General features: G+C 43.2%; 1 protein-coding gene across 1 annotated transcript; it reads right to left on the bottom strand.

The window, feature by feature from the left end:
* Positions 1 to 451: 451 nt before the first annotated feature.
* On the bottom strand, positions 452 to 14,378 carry nid1a (nidogen 1a). The gene is made up of 20 exons (XM_085800685.1): positions 14,084 to 14,378; positions 11,868 to 12,158; positions 11,554 to 11,780; positions 11,145 to 11,437; positions 10,879 to 11,019; positions 9,967 to 10,218; positions 9,467 to 9,667; positions 9,089 to 9,322; positions 8,750 to 8,887; positions 8,096 to 8,224; positions 7,356 to 7,499; positions 5,572 to 5,691; positions 4,911 to 5,132; positions 4,642 to 4,814; positions 3,727 to 3,853; positions 3,427 to 3,598; positions 2,730 to 2,887; positions 2,521 to 2,644; positions 1,664 to 1,776; positions 452 to 1,057 (listed from the first exon to the last, which is right to left on the bottom strand). Exons 1-20 carry the CDS (start codon positions 14,285 to 14,287, stop codon positions 927 to 929), a joined length of 3,594 nt encoding a protein of 1,197 aa, XP_085656811.1. The 5' UTR covers positions 14,288 to 14,378; the 3' UTR covers positions 452 to 926.
* Positions 14,379 to 15,369: the final 991 nt, after the last annotated feature.

Below are 15,369 nucleotides of genomic sequence, written 5' to 3'. Positions count from 1 at the left end.
ATTATTGTTTCAAAACTGAGGCACACGAATTTACAAAGAGCACCTTAATGCACCATGACGTAGTCAAGTGTCTCCCTTTCCGCGGTTACAGATTATAGTGTCGGTGGCGGCGTTTTGATTCGTTTAGGGCAAAGACGTCAATAGCAAACCATCTATGCTCCTCATAGGTCACAGTGTTACTAGTTCATACGCTCGTTAGCCTGCTGGAGTCATTCAGGTAAACATGTAGCTATTTAATGAATTAGAAAAAAAAATCATATTGTGGAAAATTCATGCAAAAAAAGCTGAAAATGCTTGTCAGAAATATAAAGGCAAGCATACATTTAATCTGCGATGAACAGGTCATTAATTCAACCATATCAGATCCTTTTCAGTTTTATATTTGTAATACACACAACTGAACACAGGATGTCGCTGTTAAACTGAAGCCACAAAACGCAGCAGACCAACATGTTAGAAAAAAAGGTTTATTCTTTTGTTGCCCAGCATGTAAACTCATCCCTCCAGCTTGTACAGACACCTTTAGTCCTATTCCACATTAATACTTACATGAGATAACCTATACGGGATGAACCACACATGCCACAGTGTAACACAACTGACATGAGATGATGTCATGCATTGCTGTGATGAATTTCACATTAAATTATATATCCCTTGAGCTTTACTCTCAGTTTATGTGCACTCAGGAAAGACTTTGACATAATAGTGTTTATATTTACAATTATGAGAGGCAAACGTGATATTTATAAAGGCGATGGAAAATGTAAAAAAAAAAAAAAAAAAAATGTAGATAAGCATAACACTGAGCAATAAAAGGCACAGTAAGTTCACCTCTGGTTTACAGTGGCATTTTCAGCAGCTCTAGTTTAGTAACGCTGGGTGGCTCCTAATTTGCGGTCAAACATCCACACAACATTCTTATTTCAGTACCCGCTGTCTCTCTCCACACAGCCCACACCCACTGCATTGCTGGGACACTTGCAGGAGCGGCCAGTCGGTGTTGCTAAACAGAGGTGAGTGCAGCCCCCGTTGTTCACAGCACAGTAGTTTTGTCCTGGCGGAAGGGGAAAATAAACAAACTCTTATCAATGCAGAACATCCTAGGATATCGCTATAAATCACAACCAACCACGTCAAGAAAACAGCAGGAAAAAGCCTCTTCACAATTTGTTAAACAGATATATACATACTTGAAAGTAAAACATAGCAACATAGCAAACTCCAGATGTTGGAGGCCCCGCTCCCTTGGCTCCACATTCCCTGGCTTTACGCATGCAGCCTTATCGAGAAGGGAGGATGAGGCCTTACGCTGCAGAGGAACATTAGTCATCCATCCCCTCACTAAATGATTAACACTAGCTGCAGAATTCCTCCTGTTGAGTTCAGGTCGAGGAATGAACCTGGGATTTTTCTGGTCCGCAAACTGCTCTCAAAATACTTCATAGAGGGCACAGAGGTCACGAGCCTGGTACTGAGGAGTGGAGTGAATGGACAATAAGCCTGACTCAAAGGTAGCCATGTTTCTAAAACGGTTCTTTACTTATGCTGCACTTATAAAACAAAGATGACTGCAGACGTGAAACGTGTTTTTCGAGGTGATTAATATTATAGGCCTTAAAGGGTTAATTATCCCATTGAAACCTCATAATTGGCGTTATACCTGAAGGACACTGGGCATAGGCTGTGGTGATCCCATATAGCTTGGTCCGTTTCTGAGGCTGGAAGACGTCTGCCTCCCTCCCAGTGTAGCGATCTACTGCAACCACGCCGTCCCTGTTGTAAACACAATCAGCACAAGAGTTAAGACATCCGGGACGGGCCCAGCCTGAGAAATGTTAGCATCTCGACCCCCCCTGTATTTTGTATAAAGTCTGTCAAGAATGAGTAAGGGTTAGGGTGGGTTTCTTAGCCATAACTAACAGAGTTTGTTGTAAACTGTTGAAGTGCGTGCCTCCCCCACCACCACCGCCGCCACCACCTCTCAACCTTCTCCAGCCCTGGTGAGATCACAGGGAGGCCCTGGCTAGGTCACTCACAGACGCTATGGCTGAGAAATTGCAAGCAGCTGCCACTTCTTAGATGCCTCCTCACCCCACGTACACACACACCCGCAAACACGCACATACACACACACACAAATACCCAGCCCCCGCTTTTTTTGTAGTGGCTAACATACAAAATCAGCCACATAGGAAGAGAGTGGGAGTGTCCGAGTCTTGGAGAACTTCAAGGGCCCATGTTTGAATTGTGGGGAGCTGTTTGACCTCTGACCCGCCCTCCACTTCCTCTGTCTTGACAGACTGGATTCTTACATTACACAGTGGGTTATTGAATTTTGAGTCTTTGATGCTACAATACCTTTAGGTTTTGTATCTAGTATGGTCCAGTATCTAATAATTGGTCTTCATCCAGGTTGTATTGAATAACATGAGACATCTGACTGAATAACTACTGCAGTAATGGTGCGTAATACCCCTTTATGCTATTTTAAGTGATAGATAATACAATAAGTCAGACCTCCGCCAGTCAGTGTAGTAGATGTTCTTCCCAAAGGACGTGATTCCAAACGGGTACTGGACCCCTTCCACGATCTGTCTGCGATCGCCCCGGTGAGGATGCATGCACTCCATTTTATGCGTGCCTACAGGCAAGAGATTACACTTTAATGCTGATCACAAGGCAGACATCATTTCACAGATGAGTCATCTGTCTGAAATCTACTGTACCTGCGTCTGCCCAACAAAGCATGGAGCTCTGAGAGTCGTAAGTCAAACCGTTGGGTAAGCCGAGATCTTCCCTCACCAGCACCCTTCTGTTGGACCCATCCATGTAAGAGGTCTCAATCTTGGGCGCGTCGCGGTTCCAGTCAGACCAGTATAGATTTCTGCCACAGGAACAGGTCATCATGAGTTAAATAAGCAGATCAATATCACTCTCATATCTGTCCATTCAGTATAAGGCAGCAGCTAGTTAGCTTAGCATAGTATAGAACTGGGAATGATCCAGAAAACAGTGTCTACAGGTCACTAATTAACATGACCTTTTTGTATGAAGCATAATCTCAGCGTTTTAATTTTTGCTAAGATAATTTTACCTTATGTGTTTTTTGTACAAACTGGATTAAGTGTTTTAATTACTGAGCTTTACAGGTGGATTTTATTAAGGTTTGTTTGGACAGTCAGGCTCGACGTGTTCCCATCAAACCTTTATGCTAAGCTAAGCAAACCAACTGCTGGTTCATATTTAACATAAACACAAGACTAGAAGCAATCTTTTCCTCAAATTCTCTGCAAGAAATTGAGAAAGTGTATTTATGTCCTTTGAAATTGCCTAATCGTAACAAAAAAAATCAATGGATTTATGTTTCAGTATCTTGCTGTATATTAAAGAAACAAGTAGGCAAGGTGTTAAAGTTTTACACACCCATTGGGAGGGTCAGCGATAATAGCACGGGGGTTGACGAGATCAGAGTCTACAATGACCCGACGCTGAGACCCATCCAGAGAGGCCACCTCAATGCGATCCTTCACAGAGTCTGTCCAGAACATAGTCCGTCCCAAGTGGTCGATGGCGATGCCCTCTGGGCTATCCAAATCTGTTGAGAGGCCACATTTAGTTCATGGGTTTCTTTGTTTCACGTAAACTGGCTTCTGTTTCATAGAAGGGTGAAAATAAAAGAGAACCATTGGAGGGTAAGAGTTAGAGAGTTAACAGAAGGCCTACCTGATGTAATCACGGCAGCTGCTTCTCCCCCCTGGATGCTGGCCTTGCTGATTGAAGGAGATGTGATTTCTGTCCAGTAGACCATTTTCTCCACGCAGTCATAGGCCACTCCAATGATTACCTTTTCCTGTGAAGGGGTCAACAGCCAATTTTTGAAGTGCACTTTGTTCAAACAAATGTGGTCATGGATGAAAGACACTGAGCTGATGTTTTTTTGTTTTTTTTTGACATCATCGTCTAGACATGAAGCCAAACAAACAGCCACATACCCAACATGAGAGACCAGACTTAAGACCAGCTGGTTTGAAAATCAGTGTAACAAGAAATGGAGATTGCAATTCCAAAGATGTAGGACGGATGTTAGTAATTAGTGTGAATGTCTCCATGTGCCTCCAATAAAGCGCAAGCCTAGAATGCATGAAGCAGATGGGGAAATCACAGAGCTCCTATGCAAGCATTAGTACCAGCAAGGGAGCGAACTGTCGGGTAAGAGGCTAAGCCGATGCTGTATACACCTAGGAGAAATCCTGTATGCCTGGATTTCACCTACAACATCGCAGATTTTGTTTTGATTTTTTTCTCTGGTTTTAATCAGCGTGATCACACATACCAAAAACTCCTGACTCAACACTGCTATGAATGAATTGCTATCTCCTTAAACTTAAAGCTGCATTAGTCAGAAGTGCTAGGATGTACATGTACAGACATGAAACCAGTAAAATAATGTCTTTTATGATATTCCATTACATTTTCATTTAATTTTAAATGTTCTCAGGAAATGTAGGTATGAAGAGGAAATAAGGTTAGTGGAATAAAATCAAATTAAATAAAAATGGATCACACAAAACTATTAAACTGTTTGTAGAGCCTCCTTTTTAACAGATAAGATTAAGATTAAGATTAAGAGGAACTTACAGGAAGATGGAGGACAGTCTTGGCATCATCCTTTTTCATGTCGTAACCTTCCAGCGGGACGTGCTCTATCCTGCCGCTCTGGGCATACAACAGGTGTGTTCCTGGAGGCAGGGGGTGGACATCGGGTCGAGGGGTGGGTCCGACAGGTGGCGGCGTAACCTCATGGTCAATACCTACCAAAGACAAGCGTCGCAAAAATCAGAAGGTCTCCTGGAGGAGAAATCCAGCGCTCTTCTTCAAGATGTGTGTGCCATCTGTGATTTACTCACACATGGGTCTGCTGCCAGGTCCAGAGCGAGTCCCGGGGATCTCTTGTCCGTTTCGGTCCACGCACCAGCAGTGTCCCGTGCTGCCGTGACACTGCATGGGCTCATAGGCACCGTTATCATCACATCTGGGGATGAACTGTCCAACTGGTGGCCGGGGCCCTCGTGGACCTGTTGCACCCAGGAGGCTGTCTCTGTGGGTCTCGCATTGTGTCTTTGTCCTCTCTGGAAAGAAAAATGACAAACAATTAACCACAATACCCCGAGTCAGTGGCCAAAACCCGTTCATGAGCTCATTTATATTTCCCTTTGTCTTCTTCTTTAGTTCAGCTGAACAAAAATTCCCACATTCCTTATAAGGTATGACAAATTCCTCTTGCTATCCACATGAAAATGAGAAACAGGTTCCAGCTGGCACCAATATACTGAAGAGAGGAGCTCATGTCCCAGTAGAATGAATAATGCTGTGAACAAGACTGAATGAAAATAATATGTTCTCTTTTTTTTATATAATCAAGAAAACAACTATTACTACACTGTCTGAGCAACCACAGCGGACACCTAGAATACATTTGTAGCAGCTCAGACAAGACTGAATAGAAAACAGTGATGCACTGTTTAGGTAAGATGCTGTCAGAAAGTGATAGGATATCAAAAGTCATACCTGGAGAGCAGTAGAAGCCGTCGCCATAGTGACCTGACTTGCACTGGCAGGTAAATGATCCCTGGGTATTATAGCACACAGCGTCCTGATGGCACCTGTTTGACTGGCACTCATCTATGTCTTCAGACAGAATAAAAGAGGGGGAGTTAGGACGGAGAAGAGCTGGACATTACATACACATTTACTGTCTGTATGTCCAGTTTGTTGTGTCCTTTTATGGTCAGTGGGCCACAGCACGATCTGGGTCCTTGCAGTGCAGAACAGCGAGCAGAGGTGCGGAAAGAATGGAAACTATGAATGAGTTAGATAAGGACCGGCCAAAGAAACTACACACACCGACTCGGAACCTCCACGTAAGAAAGACCCATCTGCTTTTCCAGTCTCACTGTTGGACCACTGCAGATGTTATACATGTATGCAACCAGCCTCACCTCCCCCAGTCCTGAGCAGATGGTTTCACAATTACAGCCTTAAATTCCATGTAAAGGATCTTGAATATGTTTGTTAAAGGACTGTACTGTTCATTCCCCATTTAGCCTGTTAGATAGACATACTTCACGGTGCATTTTCAAAGCGTGTCATTTCAGCTTAATCTTTATCACATGATATGTCCATTTCAAGGCAGGTCTTATTTGAAATTTAAAAGTGTAACAAAGGACGCTCTGACACTAAAATACATCTGAGGATCAATGTCCATCCACAACATTTTCATGAGCTGAAGCTTCTAATATCAAGTCATTTTCACAATCCCCTTGTAAGCAAAATGTGTTTTCTTGTCTTTTGCCATCCACTACAATGATTTATGACAAAGCTGTGTGACTGCCAACACTCAAATCTCAGATTTCACATTCTCTTATTTACACACAACAACACGAGTAAAGCGCCAGGTATGTGGTGCGAGAATAATTACAGGTTTTACAATTTTTCATTCAAATCAATCAGCCGTCTGATATTTATTAATTAAAAAACTTTTTAAATTAATTTCCTTTTGAATAATTCATTTAGTGCTAAAACTATGTTATCATTCTGTTGTTTTTATTCAGTCATCTGTCTCATATACTCAATCTGTCTGTTTGCTTTATTATTCTCCCTCTGAACTATTGTGCTCTTTAATTTTACCTAAAAATAAAATGACTTTTGATCCACAAAGTAGCAACAGGAGCTGTGGAGCACTGGTATGTGTGAGTTGAATATTATGACATTTCCAGGCGCCCTGCTTATATTAATAAGTTAGCGACCTTTAAACAAAAGTGCACACAAAATGGACCCTGGAAATGTTACACAAAGAGACAAATGAATTGAATTGTCTGTATTGCTTTTGTGATTATTAAAAAAAAAAGTTATCATAGGGGCTACAATTGAAAAAAAACACACAACACATTTGTTTCTGAAAGCTAACCTAAATGTATCAGTGTATTAACTGTAAGTTAGAATGCCTATATAAAAAGCCTATAAACACACTAGTCTCCATCAATTGAATTATTACATGGTACATTTTCACATGTCACTGCAATGAGTGGAGGCCAGTGATTAACAAAAATGTAATGGTTCAGACTTAAAATATGCATATAGTTTAGATAGGTAGCTTGAATCCAGTGTGAACAGATGTTAAGCTATGTGACTATAATAATAAACTCTGAGCACTACATTTGAATTAGACACAGTATCTACTGTAGCCTAAATGTTTATTTGTGGTGACCTTTAAATGTCTGTAACCTACGAACTAAAAGCAGTTTATTCACCTGACCCTTCTTCAGTGTAACTATATATTTAGCGCTCAGTACCTTCACAGTTTCTTCCATCTCCAACGAACCCTCGTAGGCAGGAGCAGATGTAGGACGAGCCGCCAGTGTAGCTGCACTGAGCGCGCTCAGGAATATCACAGCTATGTGTGCCTTCCTCACAGGGATCCACAGGTCGGTCAACCTCTGTGGAGGAGGAGAAAAGTGTGAAAATTGTCAAAATCCTGTAATTCTTTGTGGCTTTTCCCAGATTGCCAATTGCCCGGTGTGAATTATTTCACACAGGTCTGATAAACACGTACAATTGCCTCAGCTGTGCTTGTGCACTCATTATTAAAGCAGAAGTAAGCGGAATGTTTGTGTTAATATAAGTCTTAAATAGTTAGGGCCTATATCTTCCGACGGCAATCACTTATATAGAGTGTTTGGTCCGAAACACGGGTCTGTCCGTCACTCTGCTGTAAGCCGAGGAGAAAACTTTCCTTGTATCCTACAACCGTTATCCAATGAGGAGAGAGAACGGCATAAAGGGGCGGTCCTTGCAGCCAAGGGATGCACGTGAATGTGGTGACGTAGGGATGAGGGCGGGGACTGCTAACTCCATCGGCTAACAAGAAGTTAGCCAAAACGACCGGATCGCTTACTTCTGCTTTTAGTATGCATGTGGTTTGTCTTGCTCTTTATATTTTAATGCATTTTATTGCAGTTTATGTACATCCCAAACATCAAGTCCGGTTTCTGAAATATGTCATTTCACTTGGCAGCGTACAGCTCCCACTTACCAATGCAGTTCACCCCATCAGTGTCAAACAGATATCCATCTTCACATTCACAGCGGAAGGTCCCAGGCTGGTTGTTGCAGATAGCATGGGAGCCACAGATCTGAGGATTCTCTCCGCACTCATCAATGTCTGATAAAAGAAGAGTCGATGTTAATAACTGCCACATTAGGGCCACGTTTGGGTTTGAAGCTCTGAAGTCTGGATGTGACCAAATAGTGTCCTTTACTATCAGATGTACAGAGATCAGAGGAGAGAACTTAATTAGATTTCTTAATTACAACTGTTTAACGATACCATCTGTCTGAAATACTTCCTTCCTTTTACTACTGTATGTGCCGAGGAGCTTCCTGTCTGGTCCCGAATACAAAAGACCTTTGGTTCTCTATAGTATGTGGCCTGGGACTGAGGACACCGGTGGACATGTTAACCTGGCCTGGGAGTATGGGACACTGTGTTTACAATATGGGAGTCCCTCTGCTAATTGGGAAGATTACACAGTTCCTCAGGAAGGAAGACTTTTGAGAGTCTTAATTAAAAGATGGCTCAACACAGATGTGGGAATAGTATGATCAGAAAGGCTACTACACCCTATTTATCGCCACAAACACTGGGATGAAAGTCCTTTTTTAATATCTTGTCATATGTGATTCTTACCATAACAAGTGCGGCCATCACCATTGAAGCCAGTAGCACACTGGCAGGTGAACTGGTTTTCTTCTCCAGGTCGGCAAACAGCGTTGGTGTCACAGCCATGTCTTCCAGTGAAACATGGGTTTTCCTCTGGCTTCCCTCCTGAGAATTAAAGATGTAGGACAGTGTTGTTTCTACAAACGTTAAAATCTTTGATTTCATGACAAAGACTTATCTTATATTCAACAACCGCTCTAACTTTTAATAACAGCATCTCTTCGTCAGGATGTTATATGTTGCACTCCAGGAAGGAAGGGAGCACAGACCAAACAGGAAGAACAGGAATAATGTCTATGACCTCACCATTGACATCCCCAATTTTGTTGCTCATGGCAAACCGGATGAGTTCATTATTAGCATCGTACATGACAAAGATCTGGTCCACGCTGAGCATCTGAGTGGGTTTCATTTCCCTTGAAGACTCGTCATGCTGGCAGCTTTGGAAGGTGATGGTCTGACGCCACTGATACGTCCTGGTCTCAGTGGAGCCGTCAGGAAAGCTGACTACGTAGTCCCGGGTGGAGGATGAGGTGATCACTGGGAGGTACGATAGACAGGTAGAAAACATGTAGATGATGGTTTGTCAGTGTTCACTATATTAGTTATGATGAAAGAAGAAAGGTGCAAATAAGCGGAGAAACAACCAAGTGATGTGATGTTTCTGTTCATGCTGTATCTTACAGTTGTTGCTGTACTGGTAGATCTCAGAGTAAGGGTCGATTTGGACAGTGGATCCACCGGTAACCTCAGGGACCCGGCCTTCCAGGGTGGTGCTCACTGCCAGGTGGTCGTGCTCATCAATGCCTTTGAACTCCTGCCTGATGGTCAGCTTCTCATTCCCCGGCAGAAAGGTCACCTCAGCCTGCCGTGTGAACTCCCCCCCTTCAGAGCACAGAGGAGAGCTTGACTTTAAGACCCTGGCCTCGGATGAACTTTGGCTCACTGCTGTCTATCTGAGCTGAGGCAATGTGAGGGGAATTCGGCTGGACTGGATTCAGCAGTGAGTAAAACTGCAGCTGTATGGAAATATGTGCTCGTAGCAGCTCTGACATTTGTTGACAGAGATTTGCTTCCTAAATCTTCATTTGTGTCATTTTACAACCAAGTACATTGTGAGAAAAATGTCACAGATGTCACATTAGGAAGTGTTAATAGTGCAGTAGTAAAACTTTCCTCCTTACCAATAATACTGAAGCCGTTCTTGAAGCCTGGCTGCTCTAGAGCAAAGGCCCATCCAATCACACCACCCATAGCCGACAGGGGCTGCAGTGAAGGCCCAAGAGTGTAAGGGATGTCACTAATGGCAACATAGGATCGGCCATCATTTACCACAACATATGAGTGGAGATCGTTGCTGGTAAACTCCACTGGAGAGGGAGAGTTGCCCACATACACTTTTCCATACACTTTACCATTCATCCTCTGTGGCTTTCCTGCAAAAACAAACCAAAACTGTTATTGAGTTAAAGTCTCAGAGAACAGCAACCAAACCTTATGGCTGTGCCCCGAGACCTGCCCCGTTGCTCAATCTCATTTCAGGAGTTGTGCAAGGACGCTCGTGGAACAAGCGAAACTGCAAAGACAGATGCTTAAAGACTTTTCCAACATCCACAGCTGCCAGATATTAAAAAGAATTAACACATTACATAATGAAAATATTCAGCTGTGGGTGTTGTTATTTTTCAGATACTAAACTGGCAGTTAGAGATATCATGTGAGTTTCTTGTTGAACTGTGACGCCGGCAATATCCTGTGTTTACCTTTAACACGCCAGCAAAGGCAGTGCCAAGAGCATAAAGCTTTAAAGAACTGTTATAAATGTAGCTTTTTAACATTTATATTGGTAGATAAGTAGCTAGCAGGAACAGAACAAATATTTCTGTGACATTTTTGCTACTTTTGCTAGTCATTGTTTACCTATTAATCATCAAGTAGTGGGTTGAGACAATAAAGCCAGCTAATGGCTAATTTTTTGTCAACTGTTTAAATAAAAAACAACAAATCATAGAGATTTTAGGAAATTGTGTACAGCTTGCCACAGACACATCTTAACTACCATTTTGTTTTAGTGATCACTTCAAGTAGACACATACCTTCTGCCACACACTCTATCCCATTCCCATAGAAGCCAGGCCTGCAATGGCAGCAGTAACCACTGGAGTAGTCCTTGCAGTCAGCGAACTGGGAACACTTATTCCTGTTGTTTGAACATGTCCCAAGGTTGTATGAAAACACTGAAATGATAAAAAACACAGTAAGAACAACAGGAACGAGAACAAGTCGCTGATAAAAACGACTATAATATCCAGCAATAGTAAGAGCAGCTTTTTTAAATTGGTGTGTCAAAATATCAACTCACCGTCCACATTTATATCTGTGTCGTCCACCACCACCACTTCTGGATTATCAGGCTGAAGATGCGTGTACTGAACTGGGTGCACTTCAATCTGCCCTCCATCTGTCTCATAAGGAGGGTACTCTACTTGCTGTCCATCAGTATAAACGGGTCCCCTTGTGTCGGCGGCATCATTGTGGACATGTGAAGGGACCTCAGTGGGCAGGTCGGGGACCTCACCTTCCACCACGTTGGTGAAGTAGGGAGAGGTTCCAATCTCATAGACCCATACACCACGCAGGCCGGAGTTGGTCCCCCTGTAAGAGTTAAGTTTGTGGTATGAAAACATTGTTCACAGTCACTGTTCTTCATCAAGCCTGTAACACTGGCCAGGAAACCAAGTTCCTGTGCTTAGAGATACTGATTGACCTACTCGGCTAAAGCCCTGACGGACACTTCATCGTCAGTGGTGGTGCGGTAGTACGGCCCCTGACTGGAATACAGGAAACCCTTGACAAGACCCTTACTGAAGCCAGCATGCATAGGCACACTGCGGTCTTTTGTAGGGGTGGAGGTAAACTGCATCCCATCCCTTGTATACAGGACAATAGCATACGTGATGCTCTCCAGGGATGCAAAAACCAACTGGAAGGTGTTTCTCTGTGTGATAAAAAAACACAAACATTTAGCAAGGATGTCGATGTCCAGTTTCTCCCTAGATAACTTAAACAACCATGTGAAGCTCACCTTCTTGTTGGTACTTTCAGGTTGACGGGAGGCGACATCAACCCAGGTGACCACCACAACATGCATGGGATCGGCTTCATCATCTTGAGGGAAGGCCCTGCTGATGTGCTCGGCTGCCTGACGCAGGACTTGAGGACTGGAGTCTTGACGGAAGAAAACTTTACCCACACCATCACTTGTGTCCAGGTCTCCTTGCAGAGCCGCGATCATGCCAAACTTTGCAGGCATTTGGCCAAGATATGTCGACTCGCTTGTTGGCTCTGCTGTGGCAACAAAACCATTGGTGTTGATCTGAAATGAAAAGCTAAAGTTGGTCACGGGCATAACAAGAAATAGATGATTGCAGCGCTGTATGCCTTTCTTTATGACACAACCAGAACTGTTTCTCTGCAGAGGCAAAGCCAGTCGAGTCTGACCCACTTTGATCTTTATTTCAAACTCATTAGGCTAATGGTCCGAGTCAGCTGCCATGTCCTACAAAAGTGCACAAACGAACAAACAAGATGCCCTTTAATGCAGATTTTTAATGTTAAGGTTGTTAAGGTTTAATGTGAGCACATGTGAGGCTTGTAAAAAAAAAAAAAAAAAAAAGAGAGAGACAGAGGCTGGGCTCATGTCAAAAACACACACATTCAAGACATGGGGCTCCTCCACTTCCTGACCAGGAGAAAACAAGAGCACTATTCCTGGCCCAGGCCACACTGTTTCCTGTCCTTGCCCCTGACGACCAGCCCCAGAGAGCCCACAGATTACACACTAATTTTCATTACAGAAACTTCCTGCCAAAATGGAAGATAGAGCTGGGAAAATGATCAGCGATCTTGATCTAGCTGAGATAGTGCAGAGAGATCATTACAGTTTGAGAGTATCCCAACATACCAGAGGTCGGTGGAATATGAATCACACTCGGGAGGAGACGCTAAAAGCTAGTGATGATGATCAGAGAAAATGTTTTTTCTATTACCATGTCTGGTGTGAAAAGCATTACTGTTCCCCCCACAGGGCACAGACAGTTCACAGTAGGCTGTCTCGTGAGTAAAAACAAAAAAATCTTGTGGCTATCTTGACTGACCGCATTGATGTTTGGGCAACTTGGAGGTCGTCAGCAAGGCAGAAAAAAATCCCCTCAGACTGACAATCACAACAACGAATTAAATATTTATGCTAAACCTCAGAATTATGTGTTAACCACGACTTCTTGCCCCGGCTCGTCTCCTCTCGGGAGATGAGCACATTGGCTCAGACTGTGCATGTCACTGCAAATGACAAATACATTGATTAAACAGAGTTATCATTAAATATATGACTAGTGACATCTTAAAAAACTGGAGCTTTCATTCATTGTAAAAAAAAATATATGGTTAGAGGTTATCGACATGACCTAGTGTAAGCAAAATTACCTTTTTTTTTTAGACTAAACATGTGCAAGACAAATGTTGAGTTCCTGCCTTTCAATGGAAATGCCTCTTGTAGCCTACATAATTACTCTCTGATAGCATGTTATCCACATGCAGCACAATTAAAACTGGGATGCAGCATTTTCCTTTGGAAAGGAGAATCACAGGGAATAAAGGGCTGTTTGTCTGTCCAACACAATGGTGCAGCTTTCTGCTAAATGTTCCTATTGGCTTTTTCCAAGTAATGTTAAAGTTCCTCTTGGCAACCGCAACCACCAAATAAACACATGAATGCTTTAATAAAGTGATTACATATTAATCTCGGGTTTGTAGATTGTATAACATGTTCAGCATGTTCTTTACATACTGCAGTAAGTTATTGCTTTGAACATTTAATTCAAACGAGAATCCCTCAGTAACTACTCTGTTATGTGACATGGATGTTTTGGGAGGAATTGCAAAATAAGATTCCTCCAGTACTTTGGTCTTTGTGTCAACAGTAAAATGATAACCTCGGGGGAAGCTCTAAGAATGTGTGGACACATACATTCAACAAGATAAAGCAGCCTCTACGATAGGTAAATCAATATTTACCAATACTCCAGATCAACAGAAAGGTCGTACCCTGCCCCAGATATGTTTTGCAACTTCCAGTCATTGTTTAAGTTTGAGACTACTGACCTCTTTTCATGTACATCTGTCTGCCTGGGGTTTCTAGCAATGCGCAATTGCGCAAGATCGCTGGACTGTCCACCCTGAGCAGTAAACCCCACGCGTTTGTGTTAAAATACTACGATAGTGTGTGATTGGTTAACTTACGAAGATGCTGTCGAAAGTGCCATCATAAAACAACACTGGCTTCTGCAGTTCCAGTCGGTGCGTCTGGTCATTCCCCGGTTCTAGTAACTGGTCTCTTGCGCTCGGGCCGTAAGCGAAAAGCTCTCCCCGCGTTATGGTCTGAACCGAGGCCACAAACCCGAGAAAACTCGCACAGACGAACCATCCGCGCTGCTGCCAGCCCATTGTTCGAGTTTCAGAGTCAGCCGAGCAGCTACGGTTTGTTCAAGTCAGGTTAGAGGAGAGTGACGCACAGACTCCACTAAAGAAAGTTCAGGCAGAGTTGGAGACCGTGGGGCGGAGTTGAGAGGGGCTGAAATCCGCCAACACTAGAGAGAGAGAGAAATGTGAGGTCGCACTCTCCTCTGTTCATGTTCCTAAAACTAATTCCTGAAGTGATGTGGTCACTTTGACTGTAGGCTGGAATGCTGAGGGTCATTTTGGCACACTTAACCAGACATTAGCGGTGATGGCGCTTGGCCCACAGACAGTGAAAAACAAAAACATGACATGACAGGAGACACTGGGTCCAGCTGAGGACAGAATCAACCAGAAGTCAGTTCCACCTCATATCCGTTTATTGAAATTCTTCAAGCTCATTGTTTCCTATGTTGCCAACACAGTAGAGAATAGTCATCTCTGTTTATATGATAAGTTATTAGAGTGCAGGGGGCACTGTGTGTGAGGTCTACAACACTAGAGCTGTATTGGTGGGTTTGGACACAAGCCAAGGGGCCATCAGAGCATAGACATCACAGCATGGACCAGTTATCGGCAACAGAGCCCCATGGCCGGTTTGATTGAAACATTATGTAAAGGACAATATCACAGAGCACTGTACCATACACTAATCATTTGAGGCATGCCGCCGTGGCTATCAGACTCCACTCCAGCAGGGATAATGAGGGGTGCATGCTGTTAATACAGTTCAACTGAGCTGTTTGTGCCCTGCTAATGGATGGCCAGTCATCTGTCCAAAACTGTGGTTATCTAAAACAAGTGTTGGTCACGTTGCCAAGACATAATACGATTTTCTGTTGACCTGCGACCTCCTTTGTGTATTGCTAGCTTTAGCCTAAAATGTCCTCTTGACCACCACTTTGGTTCATACTAGAGTGTTTTGAAAATAAAATCAGTGACCTCTAAACTTAAGGCCCACATTTACACTTTGTTTTGTGTCACAATGTTGATCCCCAGATGATGAGCCACAATGTTTATACTGACCCCCCGACCCTTTCCCATGTCCACCACGGGAACATGATTTCACT

Source organism: Trachurus japonicus, chromosome 15 (assembly GCF_045865225.1).
Source record: "Trachurus japonicus isolate A0001 chromosome 15, Traja_1.0".
NCBI classification, from domain to species: domain Eukaryota; kingdom Metazoa; phylum Chordata; class Actinopteri; order Carangiformes; family Carangidae; genus Trachurus; species Trachurus japonicus.
Note: the sequence above shows the minus strand (reverse complement) of the source record. Positions and strands in the feature narration are given on the sequence as shown.